At 36.5% G+C, this 25,956-nt stretch overlaps 2 protein-coding genes across 2 annotated transcripts in view; both read left to right on the forward strand.

Moving 5' to 3' along the window:
• Nucleotides 1-16,249, forward strand: part of LOC124159199 — a 224,783-nt gene extending 208,534 nt beyond the window's left edge. Inside the window, exons 21-25 of the mRNA XM_046534846.1 lie at nt 583-699; nt 2,404-2,601; nt 6,378-6,544; nt 9,069-9,122; nt 12,968-16,249. Of these exons, the coding sequence (XP_046390802.1) occupies nt 583-699; nt 2,404-2,601; nt 6,378-6,544; nt 9,069-9,122; nt 12,968-13,178 (747 nt within the window). The 3' untranslated portion in view covers nt 13,179-16,249. The remainder of the gene's footprint in view (nt 1-582; nt 700-2,403; nt 2,602-6,377; nt 6,545-9,068; nt 9,123-12,967) is intronic.
• Nucleotides 16,250-19,563: 3,314 nt separating this feature from the next.
• LOC124159738 (dynein axonemal heavy chain 6) overlaps nt 19,564-25,956 on the forward strand; it is a 126,592-nt gene continuing 120,199 nt past the window's right edge. The window contains exons 1-6 of the mRNA XM_046535648.1: nt 19,564-20,514; nt 20,616-20,706; nt 20,911-21,001; nt 24,515-24,710; nt 25,450-25,594; nt 25,695-25,934. Coding sequence (XP_046391604.1) covers nt 20,387-20,514; nt 20,616-20,706; nt 20,911-21,001; nt 24,515-24,710; nt 25,450-25,594; nt 25,695-25,934 — 891 coding nt within the window. The 5' untranslated portion in view covers nt 19,564-20,386. The remainder of the gene's footprint in view (nt 20,515-20,615; nt 20,707-20,910; nt 21,002-24,514; nt 24,711-25,449; nt 25,595-25,694; nt 25,935-25,956) is intronic.

The raw sequence follows: 25,956 nt of genomic DNA on the forward strand, positions 1-25,956 counted from the left end.
GTAGTGCCATCTTTTATCAACTAATAAGGTTACTATGTGTACGTCCCTGGTTAAATGTTTGTTTAATTACTTTATTTGTTGAAGTTATTTTTACTAATGGTTGACTAAAACCGAAGTAAAATAGTGAAGTCCAATTTTATTTTTTCGAACTAAACAGCAGACGGTAGCTTCAAGGCTCTATCTACTTGAATCCTAGGGATTGCCGCCATAATAATTTTATCATCCATAGCATATCACTAGAACACTCCTACACTCATTATTAAATAATTTAGAAGGGAAATATATGAAAGACCACAAGAAAAGAGAGAACGGTAACTGACCACTGATAGTCATAGCAGATATTAAGCAGGTATTATTATAGCAGGTAGGCTAACGTCCTGGTCATTCTAGTGTTAGTGGAGTGGGCTTAGCTCTATTTTTCTTTTTTAGAGTTCTTTCTATTTCCATTGGGTATGTATTTATGCTTAATTTATCAATGATATGAATTGAGTAAAATTTTGCCCAAAATATAAATGACAGTGTCATTGGCAGAAGGTTATTGTGTGTTTCTCTAACTTAATTTCATTTTTTCTATGTACACAGCAAGAAAACCTGAAGAAGAATCGCTACCCTGATATTGTCCCTTACGACCACTCAAGAGTTGTTCTAAATGATCTGGCCAACGTATCTGGATGTGATTACATCAATGCATCTACAATAGTAAGTCAAAATTCAAAAATTTACTTAATTGGATTCGCAGTCACTTTCTCAAAAAATATTTCTGTTGCCTTAAAAAGCCACCTACTGTCCTGTAAAACTTCTAGCAGTGGCATAGCCAGGGAGTCTGGACCCTCCCTGGTAAAGTAAAACCCTCTACTTAGTATCCTGTTTTTCAAAAATTTTTCCCCTGGTTTTGGACCCTCCCCGCACGAAATTCCTGGCTACGCCATCCGACTTCTGACTTTTCATAGTAACTTAAAGTAAAGTTATTTCAATTAATCAAGCTTTAAAGTTTTTTAATGGGTGCAAAATGAAGAATTATTTTTATTTAGGCACCAAAACAAATTATCTTAACCCCCAGTTACTGATATATGTACGTACATATTAAGCAATTAGGAATTGAATATGGCTTGTTTCATATTCAAAGTTCAGCAAATTGCAACATAAAGCAATGCACATATAAGTAACAACAAAATAAGACAATAAAGTTTGAATTAATGAATAACAACTCGCATAGACTAGTTGTTGTTGGCCACCGCTCTACTGAAAAAGAAAAATTCTCATTATATTTTGAGGCCAGAGATCCATCTCTTCTTGAATATCTAAGATAATAATTTAGATTATTGGACTTCACTACAGTTGCCCGACTCATATTTTAATTTACAATTCTGATTTTTAGATTGACTGTTAAGTATTATAAATCCTTTTTCAATGAGATGGGCGATGGTGGTATGGTTTTCAATATGTTGCCATATCATATTCTGTTTACAAACTCTATTTATTAAATATTTGCACTCAATTGGTTGGTTTTCAAATTTTATCGCTAAATTGCCTATCCTAACTGTTCCATTGTTAGGTGCATGCTATTTCCCCTCCTAAAAAACACTAGAATCCAATGGAGAATTGGTCATAAAGATTCCATTGTGTAAACAATTTATTTGGTGATAAAATACTATGGGTTAACAGCTTGCCCCAAAATATCTTTTAAGGGCTCAAATTAAAGCAGAGAATTTTTTTATACCCTCGTAAATGTAATTGGGATGCTGTGTTTCAGTCTCATATTTGTGTCTACATGCTTGTGCCTTTCCAGGATGATATAACTTCATAGCACATTGGTAGATAACACAGCAAATGAAACATTTATAATAATCCCAATTTTTATCAAAATCATAATGGACCAGCCATTAATCATAAAAGTTTTGCTCTTATTTTGGAGGAAAATCCAATATTTTCAACCCTTTTAGTGCGGTGGGCCAATATCGGCTTTTGCCGCTCAGGCGAAAAGTGCGGCAGGCTTATATATCAGCTCTTATGTAGTCCATTATTCAGTTTGCCATAAGTTTTAACATTTAAATTAATATTTCAGTAAACGTAAAAATATATTGTCAATATTAACCAGTTTAACCTCATCAATTTAAAAAAAAACTGCATGCGGACATGTAATAAGACAGTAGCTTTGTATTGTTTTTTTTTTCCTAGTTGCTCCATTTTACTTAAATACCTCCGCATTTCTCGCCAGTATCCCAGGAAGAAGAATAGCCTTAAGATAAGGGTTATAAGAATGATTAATGACTTTTTTCTTCTTGGTCTCACCTTTTTTCAGTTTCCATAAACACTATTGAAAATATTTACATATACATAATTCTCCAGTAGTTCCCCTTCTTTCAGTCGGCTATATAATTTTCAATATTCATATGCTTCCAGACTGATCATGATCCCAGAAATCCAGCATATATCGCTACACAAGGGCCCCTCAGTCACACAGCATCTGACTTCTGGCAAATGGTGTGGGAGCAAGGAAGTGTGGTAATGGTTATGCTGACTCGATTGACAGAGGATGGAGTAGCTATGTCCCACCGTTATTGGCCTGAAGAAGGATCTGAGCTATACCACATCTATGAGGTAATACTCCTGTTGATTAACATTAAAACCATAGTTCCCAGCTGGCACATATCATGAAACCTCTCCATCGCATACGTATGTCCTCCAGATGTAGCAATTAGCCTGCCTCCTTTAACCCCTCAAGCTTGACTTTAAATGCCTGTGGTCCTTCTCTCAACGTGTACGACATAGCTTTTTCTTTGTCTGATTGCCATGCCTCAAGCGTGCGGGACACACCATAGGCGTCCAAATGTTTCATTGGGTATTTATCTCTTAAACTTCCATATATGTACTTTTAGTGCGTATATATGTGAGACACATCTGCCTGCTATCGCTCTGTGCCCCTCGGTGGTCTGTGTTTGCGTTCTCGTATTTTTTAGAATATTTGTTTCTAGCTGATGTCAGGAAAGAAATGCTTCCTCTAGGCTTAGCATCCGGATGCTAATGAAAGATATCCTTCCACTCAAGCTCTGGTTTATGTGCTTTCGTAGCGATTGAGTGAGACGTGTGGGCATACTGAATGCTTTCATCTCTGGTTCATTATCATCTGCTTCTCTGCCTCATCGTTTCCTTTCTCTTTCATCAAGGCAACGATAGTGAAGGCATGGACCGCATTGTCACTCAATGCCTCTCAGAGCCTCAAAGACTGGCCAGCATCCCCACACCTTGGTATCTTATTTACAACGTTTGTGGCTTAAGGTTGGGGTGTTTTCACCCCCGTGCTTGCTTTGGTAATTTTTTTTATTTTTTCGGCCTTGAGTCCACTCCATACCTGTACCCCTCTTTAGTTGACCATGGCTTCTAGCTCGCATGAATTGTGCGATGAGCAAGTGCTTGACGCTTTGGAAGAAGAGAGTGCAGAATGCTCAGATACTACTTCGGAAATTTCAAAATCCAGTTCCGAAGAGAGCAAAGGACCTTCTCATTTTCCTGTGAATTTTCAAGAAAACAATTGGCAAGAGATCGACAGTGCTGACCCTCCTCAAAATTTTGCATGTGAATTAGTGGGAAAACAAATATTTCCTCTTCCGTGTATACATGATCCCTTGGCATATGTTGAGTTATTTTTTGATGATGAAATAATTTCAATTATAGCGACTGAGACAAACCACTAAGCAGCACAGTTTCTTGCTCGTGAGAAAGAGAAAATTATGAAGCAAAAAAATCGTGCTTCCAAAAGTAGGTCCCCGCAACTCTGGGGGAAATAAGGGTGTACTTAGGTTTACTGATGTTGATGGGAATTATTCAGAAACCAAGCCGCAGAATGTATTTTAGCAGAAAGCATTTATTATAGACTCCATTTCTTCCCAGTGTAATGAGTGAGCAAGGATTTTCATTGCTCCGCAAATTTCTCCATTTTGTAGGTAAGACCGATGAGGAAGTGGTAAAAAAGGATCCAAAACTATATAAAATCTTATCAATTAGTGAATATTTGAAAAATAAGTTCCAAAAAGTGTATATACTGGGTACGTAAGGAAATCAGTGTAGATGAGTCTTTGTTATTGTGGAAAGGTAGACTGTCGTGGAAACAGTATATTCCCATGAAAGCTTCCCAGTTTGGGATAAAATTTTGACTTTGTGACTCTGCAGGGTATTTATGGGAAGCCCTGATCTTTTCCAGAGGTTAGTTCAGAGGACAACAGATGCTGTTTGAACCGTGAAAATCACACGTAAAGGTATACCAGTAAACCTCAAGAAGAAGCTAAAGAAAGGAGAAGTTGTTAGTGCAAAGTGTGGGAAATTGGTTGCTTTGAAGTGGAAGGATAAACGTGATGTTGCATTGCGGACTACAAAACATTCAGACCAAATGCAATCCGTAAGTCGAAAGGGTGGGCTAGAACGTGTAAATAAACCTATGTGTGTAAAAGAATGTAATAAATATAGAGTCGTGTAGATTTAAAAGATCAACTTTTAGAATCGTTCATTCTTACTGGAAAGATAAAGGACAAAAGTGTGATTCAAGAAATTATTCAACCACTTTGTTAATACAGCCGTGTTAAATGCATACATTTTATACTGTAAGGCTGGTAATAACAAAGATCACCTAGCATTCAGAATGAGCTTAGTGAACAAAATAATAGCCAAGTATCTTGGACAGAATTTAGAACAGCGCAAAGGACGGCCCTCAGATATGGATACGGAATGTATGCCATTGACCGGGCAACATTTTGTTCAACAAAACCCACAAGCTGAGAAATTTAAGGTTGGAAGAAGAAAGTGTGTTGTATGCACAAAATACGGAAAGAGAAAAGAGACGAGATATAGATGCAAAAACTGCCCAGTTCACAAGAACACTGAATGGGCTTGTGAATATGTTAATGCATACTTAAATATTCTATTCCACACAAGTCAACCCTTTTGTAAGAGTGACTCTGGCGTTTTGTGATCTCCTATGTTTTCCAACAAGCACATAAGTGTTGCTAATAGTATGACAGAACATATGTACTTCTGTACAGAAAATTTTTAATGATTCGCCATCATTTTCTGTTCACCTGCAGCTAGTTTACTACAGACAAGCCCCAGGTCAATTATTGTATTAATTTATGACTGTAATATTCAATGATTATTTTCTGTAAAGGAGCTCATGGGTGGATTATAGAATTTATTTCTTGCTACTATCACACATCGGTAATCATCCTCAAGCATGCTCTCTACATTTTATGAAATAGGTACTTAAAGCTACATCATAAAAGTTAAAGAGGACATTTGGGGAGAAGCATTTGCTTTACATGCATGCACAGTGTAAAAACAGGGTTATGTTGTGATGTTTACTCTCTATATCTCAATCAATGAATCTGAAATTTAACTAAATCCCATTTTTTAATTGATGAAACAATTTTAGTTGACAATCGGAATATAAATATCAAAGGAATGACTTTTTTAATGCCTCACTCTCCTCATCAGAATAAACATGTGTAAACTTGGGAAATGATTGATGATAAAATATTTCCTCCCTATTACATATATAGTATATCACAAGTGAAAAATTTTAGCCACCTCATTTCTTGCCAGCTCAATGAAAAGTAAACACTATGTTTTAGGTTGAAAGAGTCAAATGACAAATTTTGGAAAACTTATTATTTTCCGGGGTGCTCATCATGACGTATGAACTTGTTTTCCTTGAAATTAGTTTCTTTTAATGCATATGCGTATGGTGTGTTGCATATATGCAAGGCTCCGTTGTCCTAGTCCTATTCTAATAATAAGATAGAGATCAGTGCCTACTGTAAAACCCATGTTGCTGCAAGAAAATGGTTCCCAAAAGAGTTCCTCCAAAGAAAAAAATAGATTTGTATAAGAGGCAGGGGTATTATGGTGTATTTGCCCTCAAGGACGATGATTGGTATCCCCCAAAAACCTTGATTGTGCACCTCTTCCAAATATTCACTTTCACTTTCATTCCTGAAGAGGAGATCACGGAAGGAAGAAAATGATCTTCTCTCTAATACGTACACATTCTTTATTTCCCTTATACCATAATAATAATGTAATATCACAATAAATCTCAATAAGCTGATGAAAATTTCAATCCAACCTCATTCTTATAAACACAGACATTCTGATGGATTATAAGCTTTAAGTACATTTTCCATGTAAGAAATGGGAAGATAGTTCCTGCATATGCACTTAACAAATATTGTGCAAAGAAATAGCTGAGTATATGTTAGTGGCATTAGAATTTATATGCTCTTTCTTAGATATGTATCACCCAACAATCATATTTTCTCTTCTTGTTAGTTTTCCTTGCACCCATAATTAAGGATTGAACATCTATTGACATCAATTTTTCCTTCCAGGTTCATTTAGTAAGTGAACACATTTGGTGTGATGATTACTTGGTGCGGAGCTTCTACCTGAAGAACCTGAAGACTGGAGAGACTCGCACTGTTACGCAATTCCATTTCTTGTCTTGGCCTGAAGCTGGGATTCCACTCTCAACCAAAGCCCTGCTTGAATTCCGAAGGTAATTATATTTTAAATGTTTCAAATGAGGTATGTTCAAATGAAACGTCCACGAATTTTGGCTGCAGATGTTAAATGCAAACTTAATATCAGTGCCAACCAATTATTTCATGAGAAATTGATGTTGAATTCCGCATTGTAAGGTGATAAGCCACTCCATGAAAAGCAGTTTTAATTATGAAATTTCTACGGCCCAACAAAGCAATCATCAGTAGTTTTTGTCTTGTTCCATGAACCATAGCAGAATTATACATAAATATGTACTGCCATTTACTCAATACATCAAATTCTCGATCACACATGTCACAATAAGCGAATATCAGGGTTCCCACTCTACCTAAATAATGAAATTCACGGTTTTTTCAGGTTTTCACGGTCTCAATGTCGTCAAATTCACGGTCCGTTAGTAAGCCAACAATAAGACAATCACCGGCCGTATATGAACTAAAAATTAACATATGCAACAGATGCTGTGAATGTAAATGCAGCAATGAAAAGTGATATCTGCTATGACGTCACCTATCGTTTGCAAAATTCAGGGCCGACTAAAGGCCCAACCCAACCGCACTCTTGCCTGGATGCCGAATACCATGGCCTCCTTTAAAATGCGAATGCCCTTAGGACCTTCTTCCGTCTGGACACTGGAAGTCCTTTTTTAATTCCTTGCCGAGAGATTATTTTTTGTGCACGTTGTTATTACTGCACAGTAACCAAATTTCCCATTTCAAAACAATTTCATATAATTATAATGAACTTGGTTCGAAATATATAAAGACAAAATAAATACCTGCTGAAACACATCATTTTCACTTTATTATTCACATAAACTCAAACGAGGTGAGCGCAGTCTGTTGAGAGCTATTGCCATAAATTGAAAGCCTATTCGCCATAGAAATGTTTCCTTAACTGAAATTCCAATGGCAAACTCATATTTCGAAGGTTATGGCATGTGCCCTCATTTTTTGTGGTAACCGTACTTCGAGTTACAAACCAGATAATTTTCATAAATGGTTCATTCTGGGTCTATTAGAAATGCAAGTTATTCATTCCTCCTTTTCCGAATACAAGTTCATCCCAAGCTATCACTGAAATTGAAACGTTTAGACAAAATAACAGACTTCCGCCATTAAAATGGAAAATACTGGTCAATGTGTCGTCATATAGTACGGACCAATGACTACACTTTGAATATTCGTGTGCGGATAAATGCATAGACTAAGAGCCTGCACGTGCCTGACCTTGAAACACAATTAATATATCGAATTTGATCAGTCAATCGTTGTATTATTATCATCATTGAGATATTTTTTAGGTTTCATGGCGATATTCACGGCTTTTTCCAGGTTTTTTCACGGTAGACGAAATTCACGGCTTATTCACGGTTTCAAGGTTTTCACCGTTGAGTAAGAACCCCGGAATATACAAACATAAATACAAATAGAAGGTGAAACAAAGGGGTAGGAACAAAAATTATTATGGTAACACAGAGTGACATATAAGTGACATGGAGATGAAAAATTATATATACGTAAATTTTAAAAATATAAACTTTCATAAGTATAAAACTTTTTCTAGCCCTAAGGTGGGCACACAAAAACACATACACGCATAGTTAAATAGTAAAAATAAGCAAAAAATGAAAAGATGGAGCCTGCATGGAATAGTTTGCTCTAATTTTTGATGGGATGCGGCCCATCTTTCTCAGGAGAGAAGACGAACACCATTAACTGGGGAAACAAATGAGGAAAGAAGGAAGAGTGCAAGGATGAGAGTAAAGATGGAGGGAAGGAAAAGGGTTGTTGGGGATTGGTGACGCTTTAGTGGGCACGCTTGATCCCTGATGCAGAAAACACACGAAAAGGCTAAATGCATTCTTGCTCCAAGTCCTTCAGCTCTTGAGAGTTGCCAAAGGGGGAGGCAGGCCAATGTTCCGACTTTGTAACATTCGTCAAATAAACTCTCTTCCTTTCGCCATACATTCCTCCTCCCACAATTATTTGACGAATGTTACACAGTGGGAATATTGGCCTTCCTCCCTCCCCCCCTAACACTGAAGGACTTGGAACAGGCATGCACCTCTTTTCATTAACTTTCTGCACCAAGGACACAGTGGTGGCAGAAAGATGTCAATTGTCATCTTCCTGCCATCATTTAAAAAAATATATAATTATCAATATTATGCACTAATTACGGAAAAAATATTTAAAGGCTTTTCATTCAAGGAAATTTTGGTACTGTTAACTTTAAATATTTGAGAAGGAGATAATCTCCCAGCAGCAATTTACACTATTGTTTAGAGAAAACAACAATGATGAAACTAATGATTGATTGAATAGCTATCTTTCTAGGTATTTGAGCAATTTTAAGCTCTGACATTAATTATTAATGGCAAAATAGTGGTTTCTTAGCTTTCTCAGGCACATATATTTATATTGGTGATTGTTGGAATTTGAAATCAAATACATTCGCAGTAGGGTATTGTTAACCAATGACATTCTCTAATGCTTTCCAATTTCTTCCGACAGAAAAGTGAACAAATCTTATCGTGGGAGATCTTGTCCTATTGTGGTACACTGCAGGTGAGTTAAAATTATGCTAAGTCTTTTCAATGGGGTTAATCTTAGGCTAACATTGCATGTGTATCCCAACAAATCAACTTTTTTTTTGTATATATATATATATTTTTTATATATATATATTAATAGCATTATCTTCTGTTTACTCCATCCTGCCTTAAATAGCAAAATTCATCCTAACCAAACAATTCACAATGGGGTGTTTGCATAAAAATTTTTTCCGCTTAAATATTTCTTCATCGTATAGAGGAAAGGAAGAAGATGAAGAAAACATAGGTTTCAATGCAGTAAAATGGAGAAATATATTATTAAATGAATAATAAAATCGCTAAAATGCCAAGGAAATCAGCGGGAGAAGATACGGTTGGTGACGTCACTTGCCCGTAGTTACCGGTATGAGGCCTCATTGCGACTGGAAAAATTGTCGAAAACATGGTATTAGAGGTAAATTTTGATAAAGGAAATATAAATAATCTACCAAAAGTAGATGTATTTATGGTGGCGGAGTATTTGAAGGGCAATGACTGCTTCAGCATTCCGGAAGTTAGAGGAACGAAGGCACTTCGGTAAGTTACCTGATGATTTCATCTCCATAGTACATTGAAAGGTATGGGAAGCTGTCTTTTTATAGTCACCCTATAAGGCAATAGATCAGTTCCTTCAATGTTTGTGCCAGGATTGGCACAGTTCTGTTAAAAATTTTACATGCAAGGCCACATGAAATGCAAAATTGATCCGCGAGCCTTTCAAAAGAATCATTTACCTTGATTTTCATGAGAGTAAATACAATGTCTCTCTGGCCAAGTTTAGTGTATTTCATTATCAAAGACATTGCATGAGGAAACCACTCATCTGGCACGCCAATATACATTTTGGATTTCCTATTTACACAAGAGAGAATTGCATCAGGGTCCTGAAATTCATGAGCAGACTCATCACTCTCAGATGAGCATGGCTCATATTCACTCCCACTGCCATTTTCCACACCCTCAGTTGTTGTGACAGACTCCAATTCCTCTTCATCCACAGCCCCACCTATTCTCTTCAGTGGAGATGTCGACACATCCCTCTGTAACTTGATGGGTGATGTCGTAATGTTAAGTACTTCCTTTTTTGTCATATTGCAATTAATACCCTTACTCCTGTGAGAAACAGAAGTTAGGACACTAGCATCACTAAATGTCTTAGTAAGAGTCAATGGCTCATAGTTGGATGCAGCATTTCCACCCTCATGAGCTTCAGAGCAGTCTAGTTCTATGTCCACTGATTCCTCATCCAAATCACGACTGGTTATATGGGGAGGGATATGTTTATCAACCTAAAAGAAAAGCATATATTTTATGAGTTGTATACTTCAGGTAATAATTTGCAAGTAACTGACATACATTTAACGAGACCCTTATCTCTATAGTACCAAGTTGATTTTTTTTAAATTTGAGTACCTGAGCAGCACCAAACTCATCACTTCAAATTTTCAATAATCACTTGAGCTTATATGAAAGTATTCAAACTCCTACTGGGCATATAAGTATAGAATTAAATAAATGATTAACAACATTTTATTTCACTTTCAAGCTTATTATTTTGCCCATCTTATTTCAGATATGATGGGGTTAGAATCCAAGTATAGCCAATAGCTAGAAGCCAAGAGTATGGATGCCACATTTTAATATGAAATATTTTTCAGAAATATTAACTGTTCTGTTGTTATTAGGCTTCAATGTTGCACAGGGGCAGATCCAGGATTTTGTTCACGGGGGGGGGGGGGGGGGGGGGGGGGGCACAAGGATACCTCGTCATACAAAACGAACGAAATGATAATGGGACCGTATTAAAAATCTAGCACATTTTTAAGGGCCTGGGGGGGCACGTGCCCCCCTCCCCCCCCCTGGATCCGCCTATGATGTGGCAGCATATCATATATTAGTCAATCTATACCTGTAGAACACATTTATGTCTCTGTAACTGTTTCTATTTAGTGATTATCATTTATTTTATTCATTAATTAAAATATTAATTTATTTAAAGGGCAAATATAAACAATGCAGTGTACACTTAAAGTAGGTACCTATAAAGAGTTCCCATAATAAGACTGTAATATTCATCAATTCACATTGAGGCTACACATATCTTTAGAACCAGCCTAGGGAGGGCTGCATATGCATAACTTACACACAGTGCGTCTTCTATTAATCTCTGCTGACAATGAGTCCTCTTCATGGGTAATTTTCGGGTGGTTGACGCAAATGCTCTCTGCCGATCTTCCTGGCAGCCAAATACGTGTGGAAAAGCACATTTTTTCAATAGCTTATGCCCTCCTACCATTTTGCACCTCATGAAATTTCCCATGTCGTCCTCCATCTAAGAACAAAAGCATTAGGTATATATTTTTAACTGTACATACCAAAATCATAGCTCAGACTGTTTACTTCTGATCTACTAGATGCTTCTTCCAAGGATTTCTTCGTCAACAACATCCTTTGAATTGCAGTTTTTTGGAAGCATCTATTTTCCATTCCATTACGTTGGCTATTTTGTACGATTAATGGATTCATTCAGCAGATGTTAAAGGCTCTTCATCATGAATAATTTACGTGTCATATACATACATCAGCATCTATTCAATAAGCGTCAGTAATAAATATTAAAATACCTTAAAACGGTCCTCGCAGCAATAAAGGGTTGATTTCAGAGAGACATTGAAGTCCCTTCTTGCAGCTCTAAACCATTTCTTCCTCTTGTTTCTCTTCCTTCGGAACCGCGAAAAACACTTAGCTAGGGTTCCTGCTGCTTATATTTGTACACTCTGGTACAAAACACCATTTATATGCTGACATTGCGCACAGTTTATCTCTGACTTTCGTTCAAGAGAGCGCAAAACCATTAACTACAGCATACCCGTACGGCTAGTACTCGTAGTTACGGGCACGTGACGTCACAGGCGGCCATGTTCATTTTTCTTGTTTTCGCGGACGTTCAAACCGGGTAATTTTTAACGCAGCCAGAAATGGCCAAAATTACCCTAAATTTAAGTTTAAATAGCATTTCCGTAACTAGGATGAAGTGAAGTTTCCGCATATATCGCTAAAAAAATCCATGCAAACACCCCATTGAAATATGTAAAAAGAAAAATGTTTAATTGCAATTGTCACAGGGTTGACTTATGTGACATAGCACTAAACTTTATCATGCTATACTATAGTATCATCTAATACATTGTAAAAGGCTCATTTGTTAGTTATATGTAAATTTATGGCTTAATTAGAGTCGTAATTTGTTAACATATTCAAAATGATCATTTCATGAAGTAATATATACATAATATATATATGTATATTCTTATAATCTCCGCATTTTCTTTGTGTTCTTACTGCATCCGTTGCCTTTGGTTGACAACAGTTTCCCTGACATTACAGTCAGTGTCTTCAGGTCATGAAATGTGGAAATCTGCCACCTTAGTAAGGCTTTCTTATCCTGGTGTTTCTTTTAGTTGGTTGGGGGTGTACATCCCTCATTGCTAGCCTCTGGTCAGTGGTTGGAGAACTCTTTTTCCTTACACTATGGAGGTGGTAACCTTAATCTATGTTGAAGTTTGCCTGTGTTTTCACCATCTCCATAACTTCTCTGATCATGCGAGGGTAGTTTTTGTTCTTGTTTAGAACTATTCTTATTTCCGTATTTCATCACCTTCAATCTCAAGACAGTGACTTCAGTGTCAGCGATACTGTTGTCAACAAAAGCCAACGGACATGGTGAGAACCCAAAGAAAATGCAGGGATCATCTCATCAATGCTAATCTTCAAACCTACAAAATTCTTATGAGTACAAAATATACCTCATTCTTGCAGTGATGGAGTTGGCCGCACTGGAACATATTGCCTCATTGACATGGTCCTTAACCGCATGTCCAAGGGTGCCAAAGAGATTGACATTGCAGCTACACTTGAGCACATCCGAGACCAACGACCTTTCATGGTGAAGAGCAAGCAGCAATTTGAGTTTGTTTTGATGGCTGTAGCAGAAGAGGTGCATGCCATCTTGCGTGCTCTGCCTCAGTGATTGGCTCATTGATTGGAGGGGATGTAGGGTGCATAAGGTTAAGGTTGGAAGGAGGGTGTTGGTAGTAAAAAAATGATAATTTTTGGAAAAACATTCTTCTCCTTACTGGAACGGACGAACCATTTATAGAAAGCAGGGGTGCAGAGGTGTGAAGAATATGGAATGGTTATAATAGACGCTGAAAGAAGGATGCCCAATGCATGACTTTTCTACTGATTCCATACCTAGACTAGTAGGTCTCCTACAACTCAGTCTGACATGCAACGAGTCGGGGAGTTTGATGCAAAGAAAGTGATCCTCAGGTTTGCAGTTAGCAAGGGATATTTTATTTTTATCACAAAGATGATAATTGAAGGTCAAGAAGCAAGGAAATGGAATCAGTCAATTAAATAGTTAATAATGTATAAGAGACATTTGGGTTGAGAAAGGGGTTGAAGACAGTGGTTTTAAGTGACAAACAAAACTTTCAGATTGGCATAATCAAGGGGAGGACATAAAAACCAGGAGGAATGAGGGGAAGGATTGCTAAATGGGAATTTAGGCTCAAATTTGTTTCAGTCATGAGATTTTAACTAACATTAAGACTAGATAAAAAGTCATCTACATTAAAAGAACGGAATAATGTGAAATTGGGTATCATAAAAAAGCATGAGTATGAGAATTAAAAGAACTGCTCAAGAATTATATTCGATGGAGATGCAGGATTATATTTTGGGAAAAGATATTCTAGAAAATATTGGGTACATATAAAAGGAACAACATCGCATTATTAACGATTATGCTATGAAGGAGAGGAAATAGTTAAAGCAAAGAATGCAAAAGCAAATGGGTGCGAGTCTTATGGAGTAGAAACTGGAATCTTGCACCATTATAGAATTTATGAGATCTGGATAAGCATTAAAGAGGCATGAAAAGTATCTCACAGCTACTTGGAACCTGACTAGAGGCTAAGAATAACATTCTTTTGAGTAAGAAGATATTGAATACATTCCCCAATCTATGTCTCATTAAATAACCTCAATAAATGTAAATGCCTGTTTTCTGAAATAATTAAAATACCCATGATCCTAAAACATTCCTGTACCTACCCTCAATCCTTCCCCTCTTTGGTATGATGAAAGGGTGGGGTGTCACTATAGAGGAAGTTGTCTTATTTCATACCTACCTGTATAATTGAAAGTTCTATCAAAAAGTAAAAATCAATCAGCAAAGTAACCCTTCATGTCTCTGAGTTGTAGTTTATCCTTCCATCTGGATGAATATGATTTCATCTGCTTTGATCTCTATATTTTTGTTATTTATCAAAGGAAAGCCAAAGAAAAAATACTAAACCCTTTGTCCATTCTGAGCCTAAAAAATAAAAAAAAACATTGTGAATTAACCTCAAGAACACTTTCAATTATATTGAACCTGTAATTTGTAGTGTAATATTTATATTAATTGTTTTGAGATGTCACTGTGTTTGGCAAGAGAGAAAACGATAAAAAAATAAGATGAATATATATATATCTGTATATGTTATATATCTGTATATGTCCATTATCTTCCGTTACCCACCACGTAATGATGCACATATTCCAGATTAAAATATCTGGAATCATTTTACCTACATGTCTAGTGAACCGGACATTTTGTCCAACCTTTTCTGTGGGTCGAACGGGATATCAGAGCCTTCTTACATGGGTCAATGTGGAAAATCTCAATCAAATATACATATATGTTATTTATTGAGTCAATTCTTTAGGTCTAAGGTTATATATAAAGCAAAATATTTATACAAAATGAAAAATAAATTAGCCTAAATTATTTATTTTAATGGATAAGGAATTTCAATGAATAATTAGAGCATGATTAAGTGTCCACGGTGAAACCACACTTTGGTTCTAGCTCTAAAAGAAAATGATGGTGAAATACAGAAGTGTTTTATTACCTGCCTATTTTCATGTGTGTTTAAAAACTGATGCCATTGGTTCCACTGAAGTGGAATTTCCTCCAATGACAAATGTTACAAAGAGATAATGAAGATTTTTAATTTTCTTCAAAATATGTCGAAGTTCTACATTTTTATCAGATCCATTGGTTTTGAAGTTTACCACCACAGATATTAGATCTGAATGTCCCGTCGTACCATGGGCTGGCTAAATCAGAAAATATGATCATAAATGGCCTCCTTAATAAGCAAAGTATTTTTGGAATGTGTAAATGTCAAGGCAATTCCTATTTGTCAACCTAGAATGATTCTCCATAAAATGATGAAAAATATATGAAACCCTATCTCCATTTGTATATTTTTCCATTGGGAAACTTTCTTGGCTCCAGCCTCCCAAGGATGTTTCCCCATCCTTACTTCATCCATGCCATTTTTACTTTATCACATTATTCCTCATTATGTAATGATATTTGAAAAGTACACATCAATGGATAAGGAAAGTTATTCTCAATAGGGTGCACATGATACAAAATGGAATATTACCTCTACTGACAACGCAAGCTATAACATTCATGACAAACTTCGGCCAAAAGAAATATATGATGTAAAAAAATAACCATAGTATTCACAGAGCAGGTAAATCTTTTACAATCTCATATTCATACGTATTTGATTACATTTGTTCCATTTCCTGCATACTTTAAAAATTATCTCATAGCAGCTTCTTAAGTTCCTTATCATTCTGCAAACTAAGTCACACTGGAATTGGAAAACACTTTGCAACAGAAAATCACCACATTATCGCTTTTGATTTCTGTTACCTTTAGTTCCTTTTTATCAGATAATCTCACGTCAACTTTTCTTATCCATCTTAATAAAAATATCCATTTTTTTAAAGGCATGATCGATGAGCAAGATAAACATTCAGCCACCACAAGTTTGAAATGTTTATGAATAAAAATCTTGGGAGATGATTTTCCTTCAAATCTGTTACCTTGCTCTTCATGGAAACTGAACTTGCCAGTACGTCTATTTCATATTTGGATTGTATTTGTACATCAAGGATGCAGAAGATTGAAAAACATATAAATGAAAGATGAGCATGTTATCATTATTTATTAAATGAGCTTGGTCCCAGTTACATTTGTAGTTATTTAGGAGGAGAAAATGTGTAGCCAAGTTTGCATGGTATACCTTAACCCTATAAATCATCCTCAACTATGTTTACAGCAAGTATTAGAACATTTCTAATGCAAACTCTGTTTGCCAACAAGAGACTTGAATACTTACGAGAATTTATGAGTGATCACATTCAACTGCTGATGAGTGATCTGTGAGAGAACCTTTTTAAATAGTGATCTTATTTATCAGTTTCCATTGATATGTGTATTTCACACTTTTACACAATATACTGAAATGTAGGAATAATTTATGCTGTGTTTCTGTAGGAGAAACCAAGACTGACCAGCACCTTAGAAACTACTCTTTTAAAACTTCCTTGCAACCTAAGCCATTCAGTGTTTCAATTACTACTGCTTGGACTAGTATTACTTTCAGTCAAACCACATTTTTCAGCTCTAATGGGACGTAAATATGTGTTTTCCTGCACTAACTTAGATTTTTTACCATTCTGTGCAGAAATACAGTACCTATCAGATGTTGTGGTTAAATGTTTTAATATACATATATATATATACATTGTATATAATAACCTGTGAAGTATTTACATTGCTTGGAAATATATTTTTATGGATTGGAATTACGCAGCAAAAACTATGTAGCCGCAAAATCAAGTATTTCATGTGATGAAGTTAATAAAAACTGTGGTTTGGTGGAAGAACTTTCTTGGTGCCAATTTCCACATATTTATGTTGAAATTCATGATGGGATTCCACTTATCTACACTACGCTGACTTGAGTTAAGTACCCCATTTTATGACAATAACAGTAATATTTTTAAACATTTACCTGTATTAATCATGCACAATGCTATATAATTCCCAGACAACAATAAAGGATTTCAAGACATCTCTGGATTAAACATAGTGTACTCAGATGATACTATGTCGATGGGCATTGCAATTTTCTGCTAACAGTTACCACCTCAGCCCGCAGCATAGGAACTAGGATGTCTCCATAAATAAAATATATACATGTATATGGGGCTGGTCAGACACGATTGTATGTTCTCTTAGCAGCCCATTTCCTACTCCTTCATCTTTTAGGACAGTAAGTTTTTTCTTGGAGTTCCTGCAGAGCACTGAAAAAGTGGAGCCATGTTGAGCGATCTTATATTTTTCGGGATGAATTTGGGTTAAAGGTGCATAGCCTTTTATCTGAAAAAACTGGAAAAGAGTTCTGACAGCTGAATCGCCTCCTCAAATCACTATAACTTGGATCATTTTGGAAAGTGGAAGAGCAATCATCTTTAGTAAGCATAACATGACATGTGAGAAATGCTGCTTGGGTTTGCCATTAGGTCACATTCTTCTTGGGTGACGTTTTGATGACCATATTGTCCATTGTCTTATGGGTATGCCATGGTGCTTGCTTTAGCTGGCTAAAACATGTTCAACCAAGGGCCAGCTATCATTTAATTAGCTGGCAGTTCCACCTTTTTCAGCCCTGTCCTTATGTCCTTTTATGCTCCTTAGCATTGATTTTCAGGAATAGGGTAGTTTCCTTCATCAAAGAAAACAAAAGGCATTGATGGCGATTCGTTACCCACCATTAGTGTATTCATAATACACAAATTATTTGGTTTTTGAAATACCGGTTTAGACGAATGGCAAGGGTCAAATTTTATCCTCATTTGAAAAAGGCCAGATTGGCGCCCATGCGATTCCACTCCACGTGACGTCACAGGGACCTAGTTTCTACACGAGAGGATAGGAGTTATGCATTGTCAGAGGCTACCAATGCATGCATGAGTCACAGAGCTCAGGGAAACATGTCTTAATAATCACCTATTAAAACTGGCTAAGGTCGGAAAGTTTTCTTCGCTTGATAAGGTATTAATAAACCTTTTTTAAGCCATGCGCTACCATACAGGAAGGTACTCAGCTACCCGTTAGCATCCTGCGTCCTATCAGCGCTCAGAGCCTCGATCAAGGTCACCTACCAGGCGGGAGGGGGAACCAGAAATGCGTCGTACGGACTTTTTCCCTTCATTCCTACTTACGCGTTGCGTTTTCGCGCGCTTGAAATTTTTCACTTTTCATTTGATCGCGAAAAATAGACATCGTCATTTAAAAATCTAAAAGCGTGAAATACGTACTCCAGGAGTAATAATCTTTCGATTTAGGCAATAAAAAAATAATAGGAAACCACCCTATTAGCCTAGGGAATATCTAGCATCATATATTGATTGATGGTGTTGCCTTTCATCCATATTTACAATTCTTCTCAAGTCAATCATTCTCAGAGCTTCTCAATTTGGCAGAGAAATTGGGTGGTCCTAATCGATGCTATGTTCTGCCACAGCTGATTTTTCCAGTTGGCCCGGTTGGTGGTGCCTTTAGAGTTCCTGAACCCCCAAGGAAATAATTCCCCTGTCTCCAATGTGTATACTTGGCCCTTCTTGAAAGGAATCTGGCAGGAGTCATAAGGCCACAAGTACCCATCAGCGTCATGAGTTTTCTTATGTGCTTGGAGATAGGATGGAAATAAGTCTTACTAGTATTTCTCCTCAGGATTCTAGAGATTTTTTCTAGGTACCATGAAGGTATATGGGAGACTGATCCTGGTGAATGATCAGGGACACTCCCCTGCAATACCATTGTTTCATGAGGAAAAGGCCCTATTGAGGGCTGCAGAAATGTCCTTAGGTTATGATTGTTCTAAAAGAAAGTCATCCTCTAAAGTAATAACTCATTGGGAAGACTTTCTGTGAATAATATAGCCCCAGCTTAGTGAATGAGATATCAGGGTGAGGAGATCAGCCACCTTAATTACTTTTGACCAAAGTACACTAAGCTATAAGTTGCTACACGAGGTATTTTTTTTGGTAATTCCATGTGCTTGCTCATAACTTTAGACCAATTACCAGAAGAAAAAAAACCACAACTCTCAGCTCAATATGTGAATGACCGTACGATATAATTCATTGTTACATACTAGCTATTTACTCTATGGCACTAAAGATTCTTGAGCACAACACCAGCAATCGAGAGTTATCTTCGAACTAAAATCTTAGCAAGTATCTCATAATTAAAGTACTGAAAATAGAAACTTACCGATTTCCTCGCATAACAGCATTCAAATTTTCTTACTCTACCTATCTGGATCTGATCATGTCTGTTGAACAGCTGACATTAGTGGAATTGAAATACTAACACCGCTGTAGTTACTAAAATTAAAGAATGTAATTGTCACAATAAAAGATTATGGCAGCAGAAAGATATTTTAGTCTACTAAAAATCTCCACTATTAGATAATTATATGCACCCACTCACAGAAATGTTTTCATCCACACATCAACAGTTTCAGTGAAACGAAACGTATTCTTCAGTTTTGGAATCGAGTCATAAATTTTTCTCAAGAGTGTTAACCGTGTTAACACTCGGTGTTGACACGGTTTCGCGGGCAATAGGTGATTTTGACCTGGCCTAATTGCATTTGTTTCTCTCCAGTAACTTGGAAAAGTGCTTTATGAACTTTTTACTGATAAAGATGCCATATTCCGTAAAGAATTACTTCGATACATACCTAATTAACAGCGTGAACAATACACCGACGTAAACCCACGAATATAATCTGGATAGACTCTATTGTCATTCGATTCTGCCGTAGCCCACGTTATATACCTTTTCGTATATAAGGACCATAGTTATTTGAATAAAGAATTACGCAGGCTATGATTCACTATGAGCAGTAGGTGGTAAATTTGTACCAAAGTTCAAGTGAACCGCTTTCTACACGGCCGACACCATTCTCCACCAACCACCAACTAGTACCAACATAGCGGATGAAAACCATGAAAACACGAGGACCCAAAAGATGTGGAGGATGACTCGAAGACTGCCGAAGACCATGGATAGTTTTTACTATAGGAATGCTGTCTCTTTTTATTATGAGCGAAGTGGTCGCACTCTTTTTAAGTTTAAATTTTTTTCAGTGATGTGCAATGAGTTCTGCGTAACATTGTTTTTCTGTTTCTATGGAAATCGTAAGGCGGTGGCCGACACTTCACACAGAACAAACTTTTCGGGTTCCGAAGAGAGTATTTCTGGTAGCATCGCGTAATTTTGAGTGAAGGTTAAGCCTATCTGATGATAAAATGGAAAACGAATATAGTGACAAGAATTTCATGAGTGGGTCTACCGAGGGCGACGTTGAGTCCGAGAAGAAACGGAAGAAATCTCTGGCTGAAGGACTCGTAATAAAGCCGCCCTTGTCAAGGCTAAGGTATCAACTCGTGTTATAGTTTTCATCTACATGTTCTCTTGCGTCAAGAATATTAATGTGTCATAGCACATGCTTTTATGGGTTGTAAATCTTTCCTTCAGGTCAGCCACAGAAATACCTTTTCATGTACCGCATAAAAGATTGTATGACCATTCAAGGACTGATTATGAAGAGGAGCGCGTCGAACCTTTGGTATATATACATAGTGATTTTCATTCTATTTATTGACCATTCAGAGCCTAAACAACCCAGATTATTAGCCGCAAAGTTCTTGTCGAGGCAGTTGTTTGTGTTGCTCCGCATACTATGTAAATCGTCTATCAAATGGTTTGATATGTTAAATTTTTTTCATTTTGCTAATGGTTACACAATACTTAAGTTTATTTTGTCTTTTAGGCAGGATATTTGAAGAATCAAACCGCTCGGAGGAAAGGGAAGACTAAGACCATTATTATAGAACCAGAAGCCAGTCAGGTGCAAGAATTATGTTAGTAATGAAATATATAATGCTCGTGTGAGTCACTGATTGTGTATATATATATATATAAAGCTGGTAAAGTCTCATGAAGGTACTTAAAGTGGGATCATTAACCATTTAATTATCGCTGGTGGTAGAGTTTGAAAAGTTAAGAGATTGTATTTTTCCTTTTTTCCAACGGTCTCCTAATTTGCAAGCTATTTGTGGCAAAAAAGGAAAAGCCTTAACCCTTTCATCAATAAGTTGATGATGCCATGAGCTCATGTTAGGCATATATGTCTCTGCCTCTCGGCTACTTTGCCTCACTAATACATTTATTATAAATAATATACCCTTAAGGGTAAGGAGATTTTTTTTGTTTTTGTTAACAGTCATGTGAGCGATTCCTTCCCTCTAAACAAGGTTCTTTTGATTGAGTGAAGGAACCAAAATTGTAATTATTTCACCAGCTGATGAAAAGTAGGTAGCTACTTTTGCTTTTTCTAATTTCAAGCTCACCAGAGGAAAGCTGAAGGGGGAATTTTTTTTTGCCGTAATTTACTTACCTTTCCCTTCCATGTACTGATTTATTTTAATTAATTGCAACTTGGGGTATTAAGTGAACGAGCCCATTGAAATTATGTCAGCAATAGTATTTCATTAGTCTGAAATCCACCCTTATTTATTTCCCTACCCTATCTACTTATCATTTTCATTTTCCAAGACTGGGAAGGGTTCCAGAAACTAGTCTCTTGGCACTTAAAAATCCCATTGAGTGGAATATAGTGATCAGTGGCAGATGGGCAGTGGAGCCTATGCTATCCAGTCATTTGGGAGTCACTGACAGCCATTCCCAATAGAGTATTTGCATTTGCCGGGTATTTCCATAAAATTTATTGCAGTAGGTAGTGTATGTATGGTTTCAGGTCTCCTTGAAAATACCAAATCATTTTTAGCCTAGTCAATTGTTATTTTAAAGTTTAATTTGCATTGTTTTTGCATAACTTACATTGATGCCTGAATGCTCATCCATTAGTTCTTTACATCCTGTCATCAAATTGTGTGGAATGTAATTGAATGTGGTAATTGTTAGGGTATCCCCCCCAGAAATGCCTCCAAACACCCTCTGAACATCCTCCGAACTTATCCACAGAACTTCTCCCCTCCAGAACTTTCCGCTCGAAGGATTTTCGCATAAGGGACTTTCGCACGGTGGCATTTGACATAAGGGCTCGGACCCCCTGTCTCCGACACCCAGTCTCCTACACCCTGTCTCCGACATCATGTCTCCAACACCCGTCTCCGGCACATTGAACTCTGCCATCCGAATCTGCCATACCAGGAGTTCAATACTCAATAGTGGTCCTCCAGATGATTACCTGGATTTGGAAATCCAGGGGAAAGTTGGTGCTGAGGCATAGTCTACGGTTTGGAGTGACAAGTTGTCAACTTTTCACCTATCAAAACTGTCTCACCCTCCGAGACCTCATCCTACCATGTCTTTCCCCTCCTTGGCTACCAATTGCCTAAACTGAATGTCCATCACCCCACCTGGGAACTGACACAACCGAGAAGGAGATCTTCCCTGCTGAGTGTGCTGTTCCCCCAACCATGCTTGGATGACAAGCACTGTTCTGTAGTTTCCTGTTATAATGACAGGTGATTGAGAAATTGGACTGTTTGAGCTGACTGGAGTCTAGGGCTGGCTGTTACCTCACCCCCAAAGTTACCTCCCGTGTTGCTGGTGGATTTCCCTTCCTTCCATCGTGGCACATTTGTCTTGATATGTTCGGGACGTCTCTCTTGAATTGGCTATCATCGGAGTAATATCGCCAGACCTTTCATTCTCTACATAGTTTTCCGTGCTGACACACTTACCGTTGTACTTAATTTTTCATTTGGTTAAGGTTCATTTTTGAGAATATTAGTTGTTAACTGCTATTGATGAAATACTTATTACAACTGACAGATCCATTGAATTTCAAATATTTATGCCTCAGATACTAGTTAAATGAAGTTGACATGACTTATGATATAATTGCCCTCTTGTTCATTATTTTTCTTGTATTTGTTGAATTTTTCCCTCACCCGATCAGTGGCAGATGAAAGGAGTTCCTTGTGTCCGGACTAATGTTTACAATTGCCAAGATTTTGAAAACGTAACGCCACATGAAAATTTGAAATACCATGCTTATATTGAAGTGATCCTCACAGCAGCACAAATGTGATGATGAAAATGCTATCCTCTTCAAATCCTTTCTAGTGGCATTTATGTATCTGCTTACCTCTCAATTTGGGGTTGGCAAGAACTTTCACAAAAACCTTTCTCAGGGTATAAATACTGGTATTAGTATGCCGTGGAACAAAGGAGTGCTCAGTCTTCTTATGTGGAATTTCCTTTGATGAAGTACTATCTGCCTTCATAAAGAATTTTTCAAGCTCACTATGCCTTTGCTCGAAGGAGGTTCAATTGAATTGTCTTCATTAACAATTATTTGAGAATTCCACAGAGAACTGAGAATCACTGGTTGCCTAACATCAAATATAAACCGAAGATAAAGAAATGCCGAAGAGCATACTGTTTGTGATGTGTGCAAACTGACGTTGCATATCAAAATACATGAAGGTTGTGTATTTCAGCACAATTGCAATTTCATGCATTTAGATAATTGACTATAAATAAACATCTCCTTTGGGTGAAAGATTTTAAATTTAGCATTTTTGCTGGTACAATTTTTAAAAAATTCAATTTCCCTAGGTTAGCAAGTACTCTATTCTTCAAGCACTTCACCCTCTGCATGGAAAAGTTTATAAGTGGTTTTATTTTCTTTCTTGGGAGCATTGGATGGATCAATAATGTAATATACATCACAAATGTTATATTGACATAAATTTGGGTATTCTCAATCAAAAATATTTATTTCAAGAGAAAAGTCTTCATTAGCTGATTTACAGATTTTCACTTCAACTAACAGACTAACTAATGATGAAGCAACCATGGAATTTTCAGAATATATCCCCTGATTGATGTGTAGGTGTGGTAAGGATTTCTGTGAATGATAAATTTCAAGTATTTTTTTATACCTCCTATATTTCATATTTGTTCACTCTGTGGTGATTTGTATTTTTATGCCAGGTGAAATTCCAAGTTCTCTTTCAGTTTTACCTAATTGCTCTGTGTTGGCTTGATTAATTAATGTAGTGTTAACTGTACATCACTACTTTTAATAAGTAATTCCTAAATATTAAATTGGTATGAATATATCTTGCAAATGTATTTTATTAAATGCGATGGTGGTTGGCGTAACATGGTGAAACTCCTTCATGATGCACAAAGGTTAAGAAAACACTTAGCTGTTTCACAAAATAAAATATATTGCGACCGGTTTCGATACAGCGTATCATCATCTGGCCAGATGATGATACGCTGTATCGAAACCGGTCGCAATATATTTTATTTTGTGAAACAGCTAAGTGTTTTCTTAACCTTTGTGTATTTTATTAATTTTATTTCCTTTCCATATGAATATCACTACTCTTTAGACAAGAAAAAGAGCAGGATAATTCCTCCTGCTACAAAGGATAAAGGAATAAAAGATAATTTGGCTAAAAATGAAGTTGGCATAATTGATCATAAAACTCTGATAGAGCACATCAAGAAGAAAAAAGACCATAGTTTCTTGTATATAAAACATCCCTACCCAAAATGGTCTCCACTATTTAATTTTTATCAGTTCGAGTAAGTGTTGTTTTTGGTTCATCTTTCGTGATGTTTTTCTTATTATATATTTTTATTTGTACATTGCTTTGCTCGGTCTTGCTGCATCTCCATTACTGTGACTTTAGACACTGTCTTAGCTAAATGAAAATATGAAATAGCATTTCAAAAATCCACAAGTACATATGAGTCATTTTCTTAAGGTTCCTCTTTTACCAAATTTAGTATTCAATATCTCTTGAAGTTTCATCGTTAATTTTTTTTTCAGCAATATGGTACTCTGAAGCATTTGGCATGCTGAACAAACGCTGCATCATATATTTTGTATCTCCAAAAATAGTCCATCCCTCGTTTTTTTTGAGTTCTCAGTTATTAAAAAAATGAAGTTGTTTGTGCTGCATTTTAGTCGCCCCATTCTACTTAAAATTTCTGCGACAGATTTTCGGAAAGTGGGGAGGAAATATATTCTGAGCAAAATAGTAATTGGGGACTTAACATCAATGCATCACACTTGTATTATCAGCAAGAATCGTGTGCATCATTTTTTTTTTTTTTTGTTTTTCAGCTATGTATGATTTTCAATTTTCAGTGACTGAGCATGCATTAATTAGCTTGGGTAGTCAAAATTTGACTTTATCTTCTAGCAGTAGAGAATTTTCTTAGGATTTCAAAATCTGTACAATATTTATTTTTACCATCAAAATTTTCCTCATTGTGCTACTCCCATTTCCTTGAAATTATGACTTCTTATTATTTGCAGGGTTGTGCCATATTCTCGTGTCGATAAAACTCATTACTTCACCATAAGCAGCCATGGGGTTACTGAATTTTCTGGAAATAAAATGGAAATGACTCCAATCAATATTTGGGAGAGAGATTATGAATTATATAGCAAGTTTATAAAGGTTGTTTTAAGCATCTCTCACCTTCTATTGTTTAGCACAGAAAATTCCCTATAGTAGTTTTGCCTTCTTGGCTTCTTCATAATTTGTTTCTTAATTGCAGGTCAAAATGTTTGAAAAGTTTCATTTGATCACAACATTCTTCTGGTGGCAAAAAAATATGAGACTTACGAAGTTTTATCTGGCAAGAAAGGAGCTGAGCAAACTATTATTTCCTCTTAATTTGCATTTGAGGGAAGTTAGCCTTAAATATCAAAAAATTTGTCAGCCTTTGATGGCTCTTTCTCTTGTGAAATTTTCTGGAAATGTAACATCAACTCTTGAGAAGTTTCTGGCTATGCAGGTATGCTATGTGGTAGACAAAA

Source organism: Ischnura elegans, chromosome 5 (assembly GCF_921293095.1).
Source record: "Ischnura elegans chromosome 5, ioIscEleg1.1, whole genome shotgun sequence".
NCBI lineage: Eukaryota > Metazoa > Arthropoda > Insecta > Odonata > Coenagrionidae > Ischnura > Ischnura elegans.